Here is a 19,881-nt window from a genome sequence, read left to right as displayed (position 1 = left end):
TTATTTGTAAAGCACCTTGAGATAAAAATAAAATAAAATACATTGATAAAAGGTGCATCAATCTCACCTGGACACAGGATAAATCTGTTGAAAAAAATAAATAAAAACAGACAATAGTTTGACCATATACAGTTACGACAGCGTATTAGGGCCATAGATAGGAAGAAAAAAGAAAAATAAATGTCCACCAAAGGAAAAATAAAGATGTTTTCTAGGGAAAAAAATTCTGTGCAACAAAATGAGAAAATTTGCTATAAAAACAACTCAGAACATTTTTAGATTAATTTCAATAATTTTCTAGAAAAGAACATTTCTGATTTTTTTTTTTACTTTTAAAACCCTATATGCTGTCATATATGCTAGATAAACAAGTCGGTGAAAACTAATTGAAATTATTCAACTAAAACTTATTTTTTTTAACCCTTTCATGCATAGCGGTCACTACAGTGGACAGCTATCTAAGCCATTTTCTTGTGCTTCTTGTGGATTTGTTATAAATCCACACTGACCACTGAAGTGGACACTAATGCATCATAAAATACACCATCAACTACTGGCCATCAGCTGCAAATGCAAGAAATTATTTTTTGTTAAATCCAATATGGCCGACAGACAAAAAAGCATGCCGACCAACCCGGTCCCTCCTTCTACTGTCGACGACTCTTACAGGTAAAAAAAATATTGTGACATCAGATAACCCCTAAAGAACAACACAACTGATGTATTTTTAAAATAACAACTTTGTTTTTGGAGACAATTACAATTGATCACCTAAAAAGAAAAATTAAAAATATATATTTTTACAAAAAATTTTCCTTGCCTTTTATATGCCTTAAGAAAATAAAAATAAAAAATATTGGAAAAAAAATCCTGACTCAAAGGATCATAATTCATGCATGAAAGGGTTAAAATGTTGATCACATCATGAGAGGAAAACATTTTTCTTTAAAAGTTGAAGTGCGCTTTGGAGCCCCCTGCTGGCGGGTTCTGGGACAACCTGTCCGGCTGTAAACAAAACTCAAGATGCCATCAGATTAAGTACCAGGCCTGCATATTCAGACTTTTATGTAATATATTACACATTTTCTTGTTGAAATCAAGAAAAATAAGACATTTTTCAGCAGACTCACATAAAAGAATATAAAATAATAATTTCAGCTTTTTTTATTTTTTTTTAAGAAGTTTTATTCACACACTTTCAAAAAATAACAATAACCTGTTTTGTATCTTGGCTACTTCTTTAAATCAAAAGAATACAGAACCAGCAATGATCGTTAAATAAGTACTAATTTATTAAATTTGAGAGTACAAAAATGCAACAGATTGGTTTAAATTAGCAAATTATTCCACACCTACTTAATTAGTGTTAAAAGAGATAAAAACCTATTAAATTCACAGTCAGATTATTGTTCAAAAAGAAAGCTAAGTGCAGTGGAGGAAACCACGCGGAGGTCTATTTTATTCACCAATCCTGGTTCTGGTCCAGGACGGCCCAGTGGGCCTGGAAGGCGCTGAGGCCTCCATGGTAACGGCCGCTGATGAAGCGCAGCTCGGCGTCTGGGTGGGTCGGATACATGTTGAAGGAATTACCCGAAGGCTGGCCGACCTGCAGGGAGCGGCCTTTGTTGGTGACGAGGATCATGGACTGGATGTAGTGGGAGTGCTTTCCGGACACCTGGATGATTTTCTCATCTTCAAACAGCTTGATCTCTACGGGTTGGTTGTACGTGTATCCGGCGATCTCGGACCAAACGGATCCGTAGCAGAACTGGATGCTGAGGGGAAAGAAAAGGTAAAATAATCACATTTCATTTGACTGGAAATGGTGAAATTATGGTGAAGCCTGATGTACCAAATGTGACACATAAAATTGTTTTGTTTTAATAAAAAGGCCAATAAATAGCTAAACTTTAAAGTTTACAAATCTCTGGTGATTGTTTCCTGGATTGGACTTAAAAAAGAAACATTTTTTATTTATTCTGAGACTTTTACCTTTTTCCTCAAGTTGGAAAATATATTTTACTTTCTCTATTTAAGAAAACCTCAAAAGAGAAATAGTGTAAATATTTAAGCGTGCAGTTTTTTTCTAATGTATAAAAAAAAACACAAAGCCAAATGTATCAATTACGAACATTTTTAAATATATAAAACAAGGTGATGATTCTGTTTTATTCCATTTTAAATAACTCAGTTTAAATAGAAAATCAGAAATATTTATAAAATAATTTGATTTAATAGGTAGCCCTCCAAAAACTAAAGAAATAACAACAATAATCGCAATAAATAAATAAAAATGATAAAAATAAATCCATGGATGTAACTATCAGAACATTTTGAACTGTGTAGAAGGAAATGAACGTCACATTTGATAAATTAGGTTTTTGTTTTCTTAAAAAATAAAAAAAGTAAAAACATTTTGGACGTTTCTGACTGTCGGATGGATTTTAAGATTCTTTTAGCAGCTTATAGAGTTTTAAATGTTTTGGCCTCTTACGTCTTCAGGATCTTTTGGATCTTCACTCCGTCCAGAACCTTAAGATCCAATAGTCAGTTGCTGTTTAAAGTTCTTCGGACCCGATGTGAAGCAGATCGGACGTTCTCCGTTGCTGCTCCTTTTCTAATCTCCAGATTAGATCTGCTCACAGTCTGGATTATTTTAAACTGATTCTTAAAACTTATTTTCCTTCGTTGGCATTTAGTTGAGGCCTGGTACTGTAACGTTTCTGTTGTGATGTTTTATATTTATTTTATTTACTTATTATTATTACTCTTATTTTTTTGTATTGTTATTTCTTCTTGTTCTATTGTTTTACCGTTTTTGTGCTTTGTGCTGTTTTAATCTTGTTTTTAAAAGTGCTGTGTAAATAAATTTGACATTTTCATTTTATTCAGCGGCTCTCTTGTTTCTAAAAAATGTGGATTAATAACAACGTTTGTTAATTTCAAATAAATCAAATTATTTATTTTAATATTAATGTTCAGTTATTTTATTTTATTTGTTTTCCCCTGGCACTTTTACAAAAACACTTATTTTAAAAGGATCACATGATGTGAGCATTATTTTGTTTGATCTGTTTTTCTTGCCATTAGGTTTGAATATTTGTTTTTTTAAAAACATTTTCAAAAATATAAACATCCTGTAGAAGTAAATGTTTGCATCCTCGCTTTTGTGGCATGTAATTTTTTATTTTATTTTAAAACCAACAAAAATAAAAAAAAATGTCAACACTCAATAGATACTTATCAAAAATATATACTGCTCAAAAAAATAAAGGGAAAATTTCACTTTAATTTTGTGTGCCTCCATTGGTTAATAAATTTTATTTCCATTGATGATTTTTGTGTGATTTTGTTGTCAGCACATTCAACTTTGTACAGAACAAAGTATTCAATGAGAATATTTCATTCATTCAGATCTAGGATGTGTTTGAGTGTTCCCTTTATTTTTTTGAGCAGTGTATAATCAATAAAAGTGTAAAAGTTACATGTTTTTCTTTGTTCTGAAACCTAAAATTGAAATTACAATTCAGTCATAATTGGTTCGTTGTACTTTTTTTTTTTTTTACAAAGAAAATAAATTTTGTAGACGGATCTGTTGAACACAAACCCAGAGATTTTTACCCGTAGACGTGGTTCCCCCAGGCCTCCCAGGCCCGGATGGCCGTGATTCTTCCCTCTCCGGTTATGCTGTACGAGGAGCCGCTTCCTGATCCCACGGACGGAGAGAACGAGTAGTGGGAATCTGCAAACAGAAACAAACACGAGAACATCTCAGAAAAACTATTCGGATTTATTCTGAGTAGTTTAAAGAATCCCGTAGCAGTTTGTACTCTTACCCTCTGCCCACACACAGGCTGCCAGCAAAGCGAGGACGGCAATGCAGCGCATTCTGTAAACAAATGAATAAAAGTTCAACTTCCTTCACTTCGTTTATGAAACGTGAAGTTGGAAATGGTCAACTTTACCTGTCTGATTCAAAGGTAAACCTGCAGATTAAATATGAAAACTTTAACCTCCTTAGCAGTTATCATAGACACTCTCTACATGCAACAAATCTATTTAATTAAACATGTACTTACAGTAATAAAAAGGGTTTTTTGGCACCTGTGCTGTTTCCTCAGCGACTGTCTTCAACCTGACATGGCCGGCAGCTTTTTATACGTCCCTCAGTAGCTCTGAATAATTTCACAGAAGCTTTAAACTGTTTCCTGTCTGTAATTGGCTGCTGGCTGACAGGTGAATGTTATGTGTTCATCCCATGTGACACCTGGAGTCAAAACTGGTGGCTCACTGCCCATCTGATGAGGGAAAGGAATGAGGAGCTGCCCTCCAACCAAACATTTGTCGTGTGAAAAATGCAAATAAGTCACTGGTTTATTTCCTTGAAGCTCCGAAGAAAGCTTATTTTTATGATTTTAAAATGAATTCACTTTTTTTAAGTTTGGTAAACTTAGAAACTCAGATTCATAATTTTGAATCTAAGTTTAAAACCTGATGCGCTTATCTGATCAGATCCTGCTCACCAGCAGGGGGCGCCCAAGAGCCTGAAATTGTCCCGTTTGAGGCTGAAAAAATTATATTTGTAACAGCGGTAAATGTGCAAAGCTATATACTTTACAAAAGCTGTTAACAGAGGAACAGTTTTACACGAATGTTGCTAAAAATGATAAATAATCAACTAAGGCTTTTAAATACAGATGATAACAAATATAAGATTTTCAATTTGATCATAGAATAATTCGATTTAATGAGGCTAAAAGTATCAGCAATGTTTTGTTTACATCTAATCTTGTAATTATGTTGGAAACTGTTTTTGTGACATAATTTAATGTAAATATCAACATCCCGTAGAAGCAATGTGTCCACTCTCTTAAAGCAAAAGGTTTTCTTTATTTCAATGCACACAAAAAAAAATCTTGTTCCTGTAGTAGATATTTGTAAAAAAAAATAAGTTATATATTTTTCAAAAGTAATTTTAACATTTGTGGCTCTAAATGACTTTTATTTTGCTGAACTGAGGGAAAATTGGCTCTATGGGTTGTAAACGTTGCAAACCTCTGGTCTGTATTTTAGTATTTTAGATTTAATGTTGCTATTGGAAACAGAAAATAGAGACCAGACTCCTGGTCTTTTTATCATAAACTGGTTTTTAAAGTTTGTTGTGGATCTGCAGATTTGCTCCTATTAAAAGTGAATTTATTTGTTTTCTCAGCTGCTCATGTTTTATTTAGCTTTTATTTTGCTTTTAATAATAAAAAGTTTTAGTTTTTTTGTTTTCTTCTTTCTTGTCAGAGTTTGGGTCACAGAGTTTGGGTCCAGCATCACAGCGCATGAATCATTGGTTTGTTTTCATTTTTTGGCAGGTGATAAGAAGGAAGTGGACACTTTCCTGGTGGTTATTTTTAACCTGCGGTGACATGAGGACTGACTGGCAATCCCACTTTTTAATCTCTTGCATAATCTGCACGTACTACCTCTGAATTAAAAAAAAACACTCATTACAGGAAGAACAAATGAAAGCACGCAGCCTTTTGTTCCCTTCGAATGATGGCCTTACAATGTCATAATTAGACAATAAATACTAGCCTGTGCAAAACTGAAACTGTAATTTTAATTTCCGCTTTTTAAATTGTCTTTCATTCTCCATAATTGAGCTAATGAACACATTTTATTAGGATATTATATGAATAAATGTCTCCATTTCCTGAATTTTGGCTCACGACTGTTTTTAGCTAGCTGGAGCTAGGCTAGCATATGCTAATCTTTCTTTCTGCTTTCCACTTCCATTTTCAGGGAAAGCTTTTATTCTTTCACCACAATAAATTGTTGTTGAAGCCACAAAAAACGTCAAAAATGCCCTGCAAAGTGAAATATTGTCTCCATGTTTGTTCATCTGTATACAAAGAAGGAAGCAGGAACAAATATGAAGTGATTAATTGTATGAATTTATTTTTGCTTTAATGAAAGAACAACACAAGAATGCTCAACTTATAAAAAGAAAGAAACAGACAATATAACAGACTCCCTTTACCAAATTATACATATAGTTTAATAGAAGCATTTATCTTTATATTTAGGGAAAAAGGGAATAAAGTAGGCTCTTTTATGGAATACCTTCATGTATATTTAGTTTACTTATTTTTTTTAAATCACAACTCCTTTAAAATGTTAAAAAGAAATCAATAAAAGAGAAAGTTTTGTAAATACGCAGTACTAACCATTCTACTTTACCAGATCTTAATTTAAAAAAGTCAATCAAAGAGGTGATTTAAAAATGAATGATACACAATCAGCTTTAAAGTTTGGGAAAATGTACTATATATCATTTAAGTGAAATTAGCAGCATTGCATCGTCGTTTTGTCTTCATCATTAATCATCAGTGAAGTCAGAGTCCACGACGGCCCAGTGGGCCTGGAGGGCAGTGGGCGGCCCACTGACCCAGCCGCTCAGGAAGCGCAGCTCGGCGTCTGGGTGGGTCGGATACATGTTGAAGGAATGGCCGGACGGCTGGCCGACCTGCAGGGAGCGGCCTTTGTTGGTGACAAAGATGAGCGACTGGATGTAGTGGGAGTGTTTCCCAGAGATCTGGATGATCCTCTCATCGTCATTCAGCTCCAACTCTTTGGCTTCGCCGGAAACGTAGCCGACAACTGGAGTCCAGCCAGAAAATTCATACTGGAACTGGAAGCTGAGGGGACAGGAGGAGTTTATTACATTTATGAAGATAACAACCTAGATATATGGTGTGTAGATCTTAAATTTCAACTTTCACAGTACATCCCTTCAAGCTGCAATATGCAACTTTTATGTAAAAAACTTTTTAAACATGTTAGTTGTGACAGTTTGGTATGAGGCAGAAAATCGATGAAAAAAAATCAAGCTCTTCTGTCTTCTCCCATTGCCAACTAAAAACAACCAATCAGAGCGAGGAGGCGGGTCTTAGCGCTGTCAATCACCCTCGTGTGTGCTGTTCTCCCCAATTGATCTCTGCTACACTACGGTGTCTTCCAGAAAGCAGAGCCTGTCGTGAATGCTAAGGCTAGTTAGCATTCACAGCAGATAAACAGATTTCCTGTAACAGTAAGCTGTTTCTCCGAAATTAGCACATTTAGCAATGGATACACGCATGTAATTGACACCGCTAAGTCCTTCGTCCTGACTCTTATTGCTTGCTTTTGGTCAAGAACTGTGCATTTATTTAGATGGCAGTAATAGCTCAGGGAGGAGGTGGAGAGGATCGATCTTTTCACGGATTATGTCACAACATGGTGACCGTTTTAGGAAATACGTAATAAACATATATATTTTTAATAGAAGTTACATACTGCATCTTTAAAACATCATGAATGCAGGAAGAGAAAGCTTTGTAGCTTTGATCTGTTTTTGAGAAACCATTGTTTTAAAGCTGCAGTATGTAACTTTCATAAAAAGCTGTTTGGTTTTTTTACATATTTGTTAAAATTGTCACCATGTTGTGACAGTTTAACGTGAAAAGATTGATCTCCTCCACGTCTTCCCTGAGCTGTTATTTAGTTATTATTATTACACCGTTCAGACTAAAGACAACCAATCAGAGCCAAGAGGAGGCTCTTAGTGTTGTCAATCAACTTTGTGTTTGCGCTGCTCAATTTGCTAAAAGCAGAGAAACAATTTACCGTTCCAGAAAAACCGTATATCTGCCGTCATCGATGGCCATGCTAACTAGCCTTAGCATTCATCACAGACCCTGTGAATAGACTGAGAGCAACGGTTGGGGTGAGAGCAGCATATACACAAACATGATTGACAGCGCTGAGACCCTCCTCCTGGTTCTGGTTGTTTTGGACTGAGCTGTGTATTTCTGTGAGAAGGCAGAGCAGCTTAATTTTTTCACAGATTATTTGCCTCATATAGATGATCGTATTTTAAAAACAAAAACATATTTTTTTATAAAAGTTCTGCACCCCAGATTTAACGATGTTTCATTGTTTAGCCAGTTAAATCTCCAGGTTATGCAGAAAGTTAAGAGAGTAAAATTATTTAATTGGTTTTTTTATGGTGCTTAAGAATAAATCAAATTCAAGTCAAAGCGCTAGAAAGTCAAAGACTGACAGAAAAATCCCAAATCGTCGTGATCGATTTCTAATCTTGAACAATCACCCGTAGATGTAGTTGTTGGAGAGCTCCCACACTCTGACGGCGGTGATTCTGCCGTCCCCGACCACGCTGTACGAGACACCTCCTCCCCCTCCCACCGACGACGAGAACGAGTAATGAGAGTCTGCAGGGAAAGCAGTAAAAATACCAGCAAAACCATGAACATCACAGGAAAACTAGCACTTCAGTTTCACTCTGGTACAATAAGCCTTTTATAAACACATTTCTAAACTGTAGAGCTGGATGTTATCTGCTCTCTTACCGTCAGCCAGAGCACAGGCCGTCAGGAAAACAAGGACAGCAATGAAACGCATTCTGTGAAACAAATTAATCCTGATTCAGCAGGGATTTATTCAGTTTATATAAATATTACAATTACAGAGAAAGCAGAAATACTTCTTACGTTTCTGACCAAATGTTTGCAAGAGGAGCAAAGAAAACCTGAGGAGGAAATATTTGTACGTGTTACCACTGCTGATCGTTTAGCACATAAATCCAACTAACCACAATAATAAACACAATTTTAAAAAACGAGATACTCACAGTGTTTTAAATGTTTCAAGCTTTCAGAATCCGTGTGCAGCTCTTCCTTTCTCCTCCTCTCACATGCTAAGCGGCGCTAGCAATGACTTTATGCCAGCATGGAATGACTTCAGGCACATTTTCTAGGTAATTCCCTCTGATCACTTTACCGGTTCTCATTGGCAGATGGGAACTGTTTCAATCTGATGTCTTCCTGAAAAGACACACCTTTCAACACCAAGCATTGTCAGAAATACATTTAAAGTATGCATGGTACGCCTACTAAATCAGCCACTCTTACTGGCACTGTTGCACAAAACAAATTAGTGCTTTCAGATTAGATCTGTGGGATTAAGGGAGGCAGTCTAATGTTTGCAAAGTCAACTTGAGCTTTTTTTTTTTTTTCTCTCATCTGTGGAGTTGTCAGGCGCCACATCTCTGAGAAATCTCACTTGAACTTCTAGGAATTGCATTAAAACAGATCAAGTTTTGAGGAAACGCTCATAGTTTAGTTCTACATGTCCATTTCATCCAGTTTTGGATCAAATGCTCTCGATGAAATGATTTTCTTACTTCTTGCAAAGTAAGAAAATCATGCAAAGATTTCCCTTCTTTGCATGAAAGTAAGAACATCTGTACTTAGTCTATTATTTCTGTTGTAACTAAAAAACCAGCACCTCAGTCTTTAAACAGAATTTGTTGCAAGTGGGCCAACATGTTTGTTTTGGTAACTCTTGCCCGACCAGAAGAGACCATTGGGTTGAAGGTCACAACCGAAGGTCATTCCATCATCCGCAGCCCCAGGTTCTGGAGGGAGTCGTTTTAATACCCTTCAAAAGCTCATTCTAGTACAAATATCTTACTGCACTTGAAATGAGACATAAATAACTCACAAGTAACATCTGAGCAAGAAATCAGAGCTTGTTTTAAGTCAATAATTCCTTAACATCGATTTATGGCAGATTATTTCACTTATAACATGGGAAAATGTCTAATTGAAAAATCAATTGATTTATAAGTGTGAGTGTGTTTGTTCTGTGATGGACTGGATCTGTCCAGTTTCTCACAGAATAACTAAAAATCCACCAATATTACATTGATCATTTGCAATCCAACAGTTGGATGAGATCTGGAGTGTTAATTTATTTTTAGTGTAAGAACAATAATAAACGTTAACTGTAAACACAAGCCAGATCTAAATTGGGCATGTAGGAAGCCATGTTTGTTTGTGTGTGTAGAAAAAAAGAAAAGCCAGCCACATATATATTCTGATTAGTTTTTATTAAAGTTTTCATTGACAAATAAAATCCTGAGTTAGAGCCTTGGAACCAAAGTCAGACAGAAATACGGGTTACAAAATGTTTAGGATTCACAAACATAACAAGAAACACATTCATATTTTTTATGAATACTAAAATCATTTACTTTGAACCTGCAGAGCAAAATGCAAAATAAAAATTTCCAGTGACAATATATATGAACTTGTTGGGTTCCTGGGTGTTTCCTGTCTGTGGTTGGGGTTGCTGTTTCCCTGTCCATCCTTCAGGGGGCGCCTGGCAGTCATTCCTGGAGGGTGTGGACCAGCTGATATTTATCACCTGCACTGCATGATCTCATTTGGAGGAGCATAAGAGGAGGAGGCAGCCTACACACCAGTGCCAGAGTGTTTTGCCAGTTTTGGTATTACAGGCCACCTGAATTTCTCCAGTGATCGCACTTTGTGAATTTCTAGTGATTCTTTGTTTTTTGTGCCTCCATAGGAACTCTCACTACAGAAGCTGAGAACCCCTTAGTGAAAATCCAGCGCAGAACCTCTCCTTGTGACGCCGGTGGATTATTGCCCACCGGATGCCCAAGTCCCTGAATCCCACCTTGGTGATCGGATCTCCACGCTCGCTGCCCTCCTCTCTCCGGCCATAACGAAACCCGCCCAGACCTCGTCCGCCCTCCAGAGCTGCCCCACCACCATAAGCGAAGCAGCAACACTCGACCTCAAGTAATCCGGCCAGGATCCTTCAGACTTCCCCCCCCCCCGGTCCGTATCATCTCAGCTAAAGTAAGAACGTTAAGTTTTCTTCCAGCAGTTTACCATTTCCTCCAGTCATCGAACTCACCATACTCTCTCACCCTTAGCTCCAACCAGAAGCATCGAACCCTCTCCGGACCAGTTTTTTCCCCTTTTTCTCTGACTGTCATTCTCTGCAATAAATATAATTTTACTGATTTCCGTTGTTCTGTGGGTGTTCTTGCATGTGGGTCAGACGATTAAAACCCAACATGACAGAACTGTCTTCTCATTAAAGCAGATTTTAATCTAAGTTTTAATATATGAATAAATATTAAGCAAATTAAAGTCAAAATTATTCAATGTGGAGAGAATATCAGTTTGAACGTGGAAACCATTTATTTCACCATAACTTACTTAGTCTCACTGCTGTCAGTATCGAGGACGGCCCAGTGGGCCTGGAAGGAAGTGGGCGGCCCGCTGACCCGGCCGCTGAGGTAGCGCAGCTCGGCGTCCGGATGGGTCGGATACATGTTGAAGGCGGTGCCGGCGGGCTGGCCCACGTGCAGGGAGCGGCCTTTGTCTGTGACGAAGATCAGCGACTGGATGTACTGAGCGTACTTCCCAGACACCTGGACGATTCTTTCGTCGTCGTACAGATGCAGCTCGTTGGGTTCGCCAGACACGTAGCCGACAACCGGAGTCCAAACGACTCCGTAGCAGAGCTGGAAACTGAAGGAAACAGGAAGTGAGGTGTCACATGTTGATCTGGGGTGATTTAGGAAGAATAGATAGACGGCACCTTCAAGTTACATTGGAAATATTTGTGGAATGGAATTCATTCAGTCATAAAAAGACAGTAAGCTGAAAATATTGTTGTCTATGTTTTTGTTCACACTTTAATGATCAGATTTTTGTAAAATCCAAATTTCCGAATATATACGACTTGTATGTGACCTGAAAGCGCCCTGCATGCGCAGTAGAGGGTGAAATAATGTCTTGTCGAGTATCAGTGACGTTCAGGTCGGATGAACGTGACCTGGACGTACACACTCAGATTAGATTTATATAGGATATCCAAGTAGCCTGGGTCTGATCCGTTTTATTCAGACTATCATGAAAAGCCCAGATGCAGATCACATTATGGCAAAAATCAATCAGATTTAGGTCAGAATCAGGCTGCAGTGTGAACGTAGCCCAAGTCTTTGTAGTGCCTGATCGTAACTTTCAAATATTTACCCGTAGATGTAGTTGTTGTAGACCTCCCAGACTCTAATGGCGGTGATTCTGCCGTCCCCAACGATGCTGTACGAGGATCCGCCTCCTTGTCCCACAGCCTTAGAGAAGGAGTAATGGTCTTCAAAGACAAAAATAATACAAAGGGATTAATATCAGGCCTCAGGATGACATGGTGAATATCTGGGGCACTTTGATCATCATTGGGTCCAGTCTTGATTTTTCACAAGCTATTGGTAATTCTTTCTTCTTGATCGTTTCTTCCGTCTTTTCTGTTTCATCTGTTAACTTAATACCAGGATCGATTCTGAAAGCGAACTGCACCAGCTGAAAATGCAACAAATGTTGCAATTTTGGTCCCAAATGAACCCAGTCTACCGGACCATCAGGTTCGGTAGACTGGGTTGAGTTGAGTGGTTACTCTTAACAACTCAATGTATTTGGCTGTTAGTGTCTCCTCAGCCGATCCTTCTCTCGTCCTTGGCAGGACGTTTGGACATCAGCCATTTCCTGAATACCAGGCAGGATCTTATCTTGTCAGGTTTTCATGCTCACCGCACTACTGACACTCAGAGTGTTTGAAAAATAAAAACTGTAGAAGAACCACGGTGCTGGTGCTGTTGGACCTCAGTGCACGACGTTTGGGTCTGGTCCAGTACTTACCTGGTTTGAGTCTTGATTAAAAAGCAGGAACTTCTCTGTGTCAAAAAGTAACTAGTCATCCGAGATGACAAAAATCACATGTGGAGTACCTCATGGTTCCATCTTAGAGTCCATCTTGTTTAATATCTAAATGCTCTCATTAGCCCAGATTAGAACAAGTAGCAAGATTAATTTTCACAGCTCTGGATGATACACAGCTCTGAACCCATTAATCTGCATAGAAACAAATCAACACATAGATGTGCAGTAGCGTTTTATTTATTATAAGGAATCTAATTTAGATCAAGGATATTTCATTTTGCATTATGCATGGTGGATCTGATTGGCTAAAATATGTGATGATTTATGCATTTTTAATTCCAATTCTAAGCAATGCACAATCTTAGCAATTATTTTTGTCTAGTTTCTAGTGAAAATATCTCAGTATACTTGAATTAAAATGAAATTAACTTAAAAGTAACATATAAGCAAGATATAGAGGCTTGTTTTTAGTCAATAATTCCTTAATATTGGTTAAATTGGCAGATTATTTCACTTTTATCTTGGGGAAATTGTTTCGTTATAAGTAAACTTATCTGCCTATTGAACTAGTGTTTTTTCATCAATATTAAGGAATTATTGACTACAAGTTTCTATATGTTGCTGATAAGTTACTTGTAAGTAAGTTTTGTCTTATTTCAAGCGTAATAAGATGTTTTCTCTAGAAACTAGACTAAAACTCTTATAAGATTTGCTGTTTTTGCAGTGTATTTTTGACTTCTCAGGGTTTTGCACAGACTCAACAGTGACTCATGTCTACATGAGGTCTATGTGTATTTTAAATGTTGAAGCATAGTGAAATACAGCATATATTAGTTATTTAGTTACTCACTTACCATCAGCCAAAGCACAAGCCGTCAGCAGAGCAAAGATAGCAACGTAATGCATTCTGTAAAGCAAATTGATAATGACTCAGACCTCTATGTGCAACAGGACTTCATTCAGTTCATATGATGAATAAGCTGACATTAAAAAACAATTTTACTTACATGTCTAGTAAAGCTTTTGCAGGATTAGCAGCGCAAACCTGCAGGAAAATTAGGAAATATTACAGTTATCTGTTAACGCATCAAGAGTGTCTAATTAACAACTGATCATTTTCTGAGTAATGCAAATTTTTAAAGCAGGTACTTACAATTTTCTTCCGATGCCTCTTCAGACTTAAAGTGGTAGCAGATGTGTCCAGCTGTTCCTCTTTCAGCTACTCATCTCACTCCTTCAGCACAGCGGTCTGTAATGTGAGTGTGGCACACCCCCAGGTATATTTCTACAGATTTCCCACTGATTACCTTCCTGGTTCTCTCCACCAGTGAATCCAGTTTAGTCTGATGTGTTGCAGGAAATTAACACCTTTCATTAAAAAACATTGTTAACCAACAGTGTGGTACACTAACTTTAGTCCTGTTGTTTATAATGCATCGCATCAAATGTTTACAGTGTTTACTTGTTTTTCCTCTGGCTTTGGTATTAGACGTAACAGGAAATACAAGTTCTTAACGAGTTGTCATGCACTCTCTCTAGGAATATGTCGCTATGTACTTCTAAGAACTGGATCAGCAAATGTTTCCAGGAAAACTGCCTATTTATAAAAACTAAGTGAGGTTAAGATTTTTTGCTGAGGTCAGGGTGAAAAATTATTTCCTGAACATGGAATTGGAGCTAAAGAAAACGACCTGTACAGAACCTGTCGTCTTTCAGAGTTTTTCTTATCTCAACCTGAAGTCTGCCATCAATGTCAATGATGAAATCCAGTCACTCTCAGGACATAAAAAACTCAATGATTGTCAAGATGTGTGTTTTGATGGTGGAACCAAAAGCAGAGACGTTGAGTAAATGAATAATGTTTAATGAAAAAATGAATGAATGACACACTTAAAAAAAGGAACACTGGGAGCCAAAGCAGAACAAAAAACATAAATCCAAGGAAAAATCCAGCAGGGAAGAAACAGGGAAAATAACAGGAGGAATCAGCAAAGTGTGAGCAGGAGAAGAGTTTAAACACTGAAGGCATATTCACTTCTAATGTAGTTGTTTTTATGTGTTCACCTATTGCTCTTTATTTTGTGCTGGATTAATATCCAAATAATTTATCACAAACTCAGCAGGTCTTGGTCACAGTTTGCTGATGTGCTGAACAAACTGGTCTCCAATTAAAAATGTGGTAACACTTTATTTGAAGGGGGCTGAATAAGACTGTCATGACACCGTCATAAACATGACATAACACATGTCATGAACATGAATAAGCCTTCATGAATATTTATGACTGTTGTCATAAAGTGTCATTCGGTAAATTATGACACTTTTAATACAAAGTTGACATTATTCAAAATGTCTTTGCTATGACAACTTGACATTAACCAAGAAATCATTACTGTTTAAACTTTACCTTTAATAACATAAAGATACCTAATTTTTAAAGTGCAATCAGTAATACTTTTATAACAAATTTACATCAGTAATGATTTATTGGTTAATGTCATGTTGTCATAACAAAGACATTTTGAATAATGTCAACTTTGTATTAAAAGTGTCATAATTTACCGAATGACGCTTTATGACAACAGTCATAAATATTCATGAAGGCTTATTCATGTTCATGACAGGTGTTATGTCATGTTTATGACATGTTTATGACAGTGTCATGACAGTCTTATTCAGCCCCCTTCAAATAAAGTGTTACCAAAACTATATGATAAACTGAAAAAATTAAACTACAAACTCATTAACTGTTGAAAAGGTAAAATATTGCAGAACATGACATATGTTTAATTATGAATATAAGGCTGAATGCTGTAATAAACTGAACAGGGAGATATTTTTGATGTGCCGTTAATGGCAGTCTTCACTGAAAAATACCACAAATAGATCTTTAAAGGTGAAGGCAGATGCAGTTTATTCATAAATCATATTTTAAAGTCAACAGTTAACATAAACATTGTTGTGTTCAGTATTTTCAGAAAAAAAAGACTTTTCATAATTGATTTGAACACATTAACAAAAACCCAGATTTGATCTTTAATTAAATTTCTGATGATGACGACTTGAAGGATGCATTTTTTTTTATTGATTAATCAAAAGAAATCCTTCAAGAGTCTTAATTACCACATTGTATTTAAACCAGTGCAGTAAAAAAAGCTGTGAATCAGATTTCAGATCCCAACATCTGTCGTTTCTTCAGGCCTTAATGTCCGAAAGAGCTGTTGGTTGGGCTCAAGGACGGATCAACGATGGCCCAGTGGGACCCCAAAGAGGTGAGGCCTCCGTTCACATGGCCGCTGATGAAGATCAGCTCGGCCTCGGGGTGGTCCGGGTACATGTTGAAGGACGTGCCAGATGGCTGACCCACATACAGGGAGCGGCCCCGGTTGGTTGTGAAGACGATGGACTGCAGGTAGTGGGAATACTTCCCAGAAATCTGGATGATGGCTTCCCCGTCGTACAGCTCGATTTCCTGGGCGTCCCCGTATATGTAGCCAACAATCGGAGACCAGAGGTATCCGTACCGGAACTGGATCCTGGAGAAAAGGACAGAAATACTTTGAAAAAATGCAGGGGAAACTGATTTTTACAGCTACACCGCCGTAAAAATGCAAGTATTTTTGGTCTAATTTCTAGCGCCAAAAAGGGATCTGTGATCTGGCAACAGGCTTAATACACAGCAAATACACAAAACCTTACCAAGTATTTTTGGTCTAGTTTCTAGTGCAAATACTTGGAATAATATAAGACATAGGACTCTGTTTTAAGTCAATAATTCCTTAATATTGATGAAAAAGTTCCAGTTCACTTAAAACATGGGGAAAATGTCTTGTTATAAGTGAAATAATCTTTCTTACCAATTTTAAGGAATAATTGATTTAAAACAAGCTCCTATGTACTGCAGAAAACTTAGTTGTAAGTAGTTTTGTGTAATTTCAGGAATAATACTAGAAACCAGACCACAAATATGTTTGTGTTTTTGCCTGCTGATTCCAAAGATTAATTTTTGGACCTCACATCTTTGAGAAATCCGCTTGAAGATTTTTTGGATTTTTTTCATCATGGTTTATTGTCAATGTAAATATGCAGACTATGCAGAAAATGTCTTGCTAACTTACGCTCGGATGTAATTGGAATAATATTCCCAAACTCTCACAGCGGTGATCCTTCCCTCACCGGTGATCACGTAGGAGCTCCCACCTCCCGACCCAACGGGTGGAGAGAACGAGTAGTGTGGCCTGACTGGAGTGGGGAAAAACAAACACGTTGCTTTTAAAAATACTAATCAGATGCTTAGAAATGAATAAACAAAATTATCTGTTTTGAAAACCCTCTGATGCTTTACCCTCTGGTAACATGGAGACTTACGATCTGCCGCAGCAGAAGCAGCAAGCAGAACAAAGACGGCAACCAAAAGCATTCTGCACAAGAAAAAAAAAAAGCTACTTTATCTGAGAAAATCTGCACTGTAATCACACAATATTAAACAAAAATACAGAAAACATTTTTACCTGACTGCTAATCTTGTTTCTAAACTCTCAAAAAGCTGAGCGGCAGGGTGTACCGTGTGTTTGCATGTTGATCTCTGCTTTTATACTGCATTTTTTTGTTACGTCTGATGTCATTGGTTGATCGGCAAACCTTAAAACAACGTACTGAAGCGTTAGGGAGCAACCTGCTGTCAGGAGGTGTTTCCTTTGTCAAAGCCAGCATGCCAGCAATCTGTTTCAAGGAAGATATGCAGCTTAGAAATGATGAACACAATGACAGTGCCTTTATATTTGTCACTATAAAGTTGTTTAACCTGTGTGAGTATATTTACAAACTACCAGGTTGTGTTTTTCTTAGCTGCCTTTACCTTTATTTTACTTTAACTCTTCTAGACCTTTAAACATGAAGTTTGCCTGTTTATTATCCTACAATAAACAGTTTGACTAGATACTTTATTCTCGTGTCTAATTCACCAGACTAATTGCAGTAAACAGGTTTAGTTTTGAACTCACCAGGAAGCAAGTGCTTTGTGATCTGTGGTTTCTTGTAACTGTGGCAAGTCCTAGAACTGGAATTACGACCTCAAAGGGTTTCTGACATATAAACTTGATACTTTACTATTTACAGCAACTTTCCCGAGGATGTTTTTCATAAGAAACTTTGCGGAAAACAGATTCTCAAAAGAGGAATCCATTAAAGGTTAATTAATACAATCGATGGGATCTTCATTTTACTTAAAATGACTCATTGTATTTTTTGTTTTTTTTGCATTGCATATCTTTATTTAAACTTTTTAGTTTCTACTCTGTGGTCACGCATATGTGTGCATTATGTGGCAGAAAGCCAGCTGGTAAACGGGGACCAAACTTAATCTCTTTAAGACCAAACTGCTTTAATTTCTCCAAATTGTAACATTATTGCACCATTTTCATTGATTATTGGTTCTGATCTTTTTTGTTCATTTTTCTAGTTTCACTTAGTAGATTAACAGAGTATTTCAAACTCTAGCGAGTTTGCTGATTAAAATATTTTGACTGGAAGGTTGAATTATATTTGTTAGTAAACTCATATTTTGGAAAGAAAAACTAGCGTGTTTGTCTGGTTATGCAGATTTTGCATCTATTTAAATTTATTTTTATGATGACTTAGCTGCTTTGTGTTGAAACTGGTGTTGTGCACATTCTTGGCGTTGCTAGTGGGCAATGACAGTGGGACTGCCTCAAAACCCCAAAACCAACACTTCTGATAATGACGAGACGCACCAGATATCAGTAGATATTGCTCCAAAACGAATGGAGAAGCTGCTGCCGGACCACCTCCACTCTGCTTTCTGAGACGGGGAGCCAGAAACTAGTTATACACCTCGCTTCCTCTGGAAAAAATAAACACAGTAGTCTAATTTCAAACCGCAGATTCATCCCCTGTCTACAGCAACATCTAATTGAAGAATTATCTACTACCAAGACACTTAAACTGTCTCTGCTAAATAAGATGCCTATCAGCGAAAGGGCTTCTTTCAACACCTAAAGTGCATATTTAATGTTCTTTTAAATCGTAGAAAAATATTTTCTGAGGCCAAGCTGTAAATCTGGTTGCTGTATTTGGTCTCTAATTAGCTAGCGAATTTAAATCAAATGACAAAATCCAGCTGAAATCCACTACAGTACCAGCATAACACAGCAGAGGCAGCGAGCGGAAGAACAACAAAGCCCAGCAGAGTCCCAGCTCTGACCTGGAGTTAGGTCGATTAAAAAGAGTTATAAACATTTCCAAAGATATGAATATTTTTAAGCCCAATTGAATGTGTGCTTATTACTCATCTATTTTATCTTTGTAGATATATTCCAATAAAAAGATCTAAATATCTGTAAATGTAAAGATACATTTTCAAAATTCTCCTAGCAGTTAGCACTGGAGTTAGCATTTCCAGGTCTGTGTGCATGTTGTTTTCCGTTCCAATATCCGTTATTCTACGATTAAATGATCTCTGTTTACTATGCTGTCAATAGGTCTGTCTTCTGACTCACCTGTGAACCTTCAATCTTAAACATGTAGTCAATGTAATGCTCAGAATTGGCCTCCTGGCTCCTCTAGGTTTTATTCTATGTTTTTAGATCACAGTCCGGTCAGATCAGCATACGTTGTCAGAACAGCATGCATGCAGTGAGTACGCATGCGTGCGCCTGCGCATTAAGAGGTCCGCGACATTTAGAGGAGCTGTCAGCATACGCGACAAGATACGACGAAAATAAGTCAATAAATTGCTTTAAATTCTAAGTAGATGGATATACATGGACTGTCTGGTTGTAGTGTATTTAAAGCAGGGTCTAGCTGCAGTTGCAATCAACAACAAAAGATTTGTGCTAAGCATATGACGATCTGACAGCGTATGACAGATCGTCGTTAGTTCTCCTTCGTCTACGTCATTAACGGCTGTTGCTAGGGGCGCCATTTGTCTAGTACCTTTTATTTTGAAATATGGAACATGTCTATGAATTTCAGACCCGCTACGATACAAAGGCTTCAACATATGTTAACGTTAAGAAATATTCTTTTATGAGATGTTGTCTTTTCACCAACTTGTATATTTCATTGATCCAACATTTTTGAAAAATATGAAGTGGACTTGATTGCTCCTAAAAAAATACGTAATAAATAATAAAGTAAGAGAATTTCCTACAAAATTATAAATAGAAGATATAAAGATAAAGATTTAAGTTGAACTACAACCCTATAAGTACTTTCTGCAAAAATCACAAAGAAAACCTTGTTAATCTGTTTAGGGATTGTTGTTATACTAAAATAT

General features: G+C 37.0%; 4 protein-coding genes across 4 annotated transcripts; all 4 read right to left on the bottom strand.

Annotated features, from left to right (window-relative positions):
- Nucleotides 1-1,268: 1,268 nt before the first annotated feature.
- On the bottom strand, nucleotides 1,269-4,171 carry LOC103156268 (zymogen granule membrane protein 16-like). The gene is made up of 5 exons (XM_007578256.2): nucleotides 4,080-4,171; nucleotides 3,966-3,986; nucleotides 3,837-3,889; nucleotides 3,622-3,742; nucleotides 1,269-1,775 (listed from the first exon to the last, which is right to left on the bottom strand). The coding sequence occupies exons 3-5, from the start codon at nucleotides 3,886-3,888 to the stop codon at nucleotides 1,463-1,465; spliced, it is 486 nt and encodes a 161-aa protein (XP_007578318.1). The 5' UTR covers nucleotide 3,889; nucleotides 3,966-3,986; nucleotides 4,080-4,171; the 3' UTR covers nucleotides 1,269-1,462.
- A 1,772-nt stretch (nucleotides 4,172-5,943) lies between these two features.
- LOC103156266 (zymogen granule membrane protein 16-like) lies at nucleotides 5,944-8,868 on the bottom strand. The gene is made up of 5 exons (XM_007578253.2): nucleotides 8,681-8,868; nucleotides 8,541-8,578; nucleotides 8,400-8,452; nucleotides 8,141-8,261; nucleotides 5,944-6,689 (listed from the first exon to the last, which is right to left on the bottom strand). Exons 3-5 carry the CDS (start codon nucleotides 8,449-8,451, stop codon nucleotides 6,371-6,373), a joined length of 492 nt encoding a protein of 163 aa, XP_007578315.1. The 5' UTR covers nucleotide 8,452; nucleotides 8,541-8,578; nucleotides 8,681-8,868; the 3' UTR covers nucleotides 5,944-6,370.
- Nucleotides 8,869-9,921: 1,053 nt separating this feature from the next.
- On the bottom strand, nucleotides 9,922-14,016 carry LOC103156267 (zymogen granule membrane protein 16-like). Its single transcript, XM_007578254.2, has 5 exons — nucleotides 13,738-14,016; nucleotides 13,592-13,629; nucleotides 13,439-13,491; nucleotides 11,904-12,021; nucleotides 9,922-11,396 (listed from the first exon to the last, which is right to left on the bottom strand). The coding sequence occupies exons 3-5, from the start codon at nucleotides 13,488-13,490 to the stop codon at nucleotides 11,078-11,080; spliced, it is 489 nt and encodes a 162-aa protein (XP_007578316.1). The 5' UTR covers nucleotide 13,491; nucleotides 13,592-13,629; nucleotides 13,738-14,016; the 3' UTR covers nucleotides 9,922-11,077.
- A 1,460-nt stretch (nucleotides 14,017-15,476) lies between these two features.
- Nucleotides 15,477-19,216, bottom strand: LOC103156263 (zymogen granule membrane protein 16-like). Its single transcript, XM_007578251.2, has 6 exons — nucleotides 19,103-19,216; nucleotides 18,338-18,447; nucleotides 17,096-17,306; nucleotides 16,953-17,005; nucleotides 16,703-16,826; nucleotides 15,477-16,120 (listed from the first exon to the last, which is right to left on the bottom strand). Exons 4-6 carry the CDS (start codon nucleotides 17,002-17,004, stop codon nucleotides 15,787-15,789), a joined length of 510 nt encoding a protein of 169 aa, XP_007578313.1. The 5' UTR covers nucleotide 17,005; nucleotides 17,096-17,306; nucleotides 18,338-18,447; nucleotides 19,103-19,216; the 3' UTR covers nucleotides 15,477-15,786.
- Between the last annotated feature and the right edge of the window lie 665 nt (nucleotides 19,217-19,881).

This window comes from Poecilia formosa, unplaced genomic scaffold, assembly GCF_000485575.1.
Source record: "Poecilia formosa unplaced genomic scaffold, Poecilia_formosa-5.1.2 Scaffold472, whole genome shotgun sequence".
NCBI lineage: Eukaryota > Metazoa > Chordata > Actinopteri > Cyprinodontiformes > Poeciliidae > Poecilia > Poecilia formosa.
This window is presented reverse-complemented; position numbering and strand designations above follow the sequence as displayed.

Excerpts from the sequence above, each read along its gene's own strand:
- LOC103156268 (XM_007578256.2), bottom strand. The coding sequence starts at position 3,888 with ATGCGCTGCATTGCCGTCCTCGCTTTGCTGGCAGCCTGTGTGTGGGCA. Across the intron at positions 3,743-3,836 it reads AGCCTGTGTGTGGGCAGAGG|ATTCCCACTACTCGTTCTCT; the intron begins GTAAGAGTACAA and ends TTCTGTTTGCAG. Across the intron at positions 1,776-3,621 it reads TGGGGGAACCACGTCTACGG|CATCCAGTTCTGCTACGGAT; the intron begins GTAAAAATCTCT and ends CTTTCCCCTCAG.
- LOC103156266 (XM_007578253.2), bottom strand. The coding sequence starts at position 8,451 with ATGCGTTTCATTGCTGTCCTTGTTTTCCTGACGGCCTGTGCTCTGGCT. Across the intron at positions 8,262-8,399 it reads GGCCTGTGCTCTGGCTGACG|ACTCTCATTACTCGTTCTCG; the intron begins GTAAGAGAGCAG and ends CTTTCCCTGCAG. Across the intron at positions 6,690-8,140 it reads TCCAACAACTACATCTACGG|CTTCCAGTTCCAGTATGAAT; the intron begins GTGATTGTTCAA and ends CTGTCCCCTCAG.
- LOC103156267 (XM_007578254.2), bottom strand. The coding sequence starts at position 13,490 with ATGCATTACGTTGCTATCTTTGCTCTGCTGACGGCTTGTGCTTTGGCT. Across the intron at positions 12,022-13,438 it reads GGCTTGTGCTTTGGCTGATG|ACCATTACTCCTTCTCTAAG; the intron begins GTAAGTGAGTAA and ends TTGTCTTTGAAG. Across the intron at positions 11,397-11,903 it reads TACAACAACTACATCTACGG|TTTCCAGCTCTGCTACGGAG; the intron begins GTAAATATTTGA and ends TGTTTCCTTCAG.
- LOC103156263 (XM_007578251.2), bottom strand. The coding sequence starts at position 17,004 with ATGCTTTTGGTTGCCGTCTTTGTTCTGCTTGCTGCTTCTGCTGCGGCA. Across the intron at positions 16,827-16,952 it reads TGCTTCTGCTGCGGCAGATC|TCAGGCCACACTACTCGTTC; the intron begins GTAAGTCTCCAT and ends TCCCCACTCCAG. Across the intron at positions 16,121-16,702 it reads TATTCCAATTACATCCGAGC|GATCCAGTTCCGGTACGGAT; the intron begins GTAAGTTAGCAA and ends CCTTTTCTCCAG.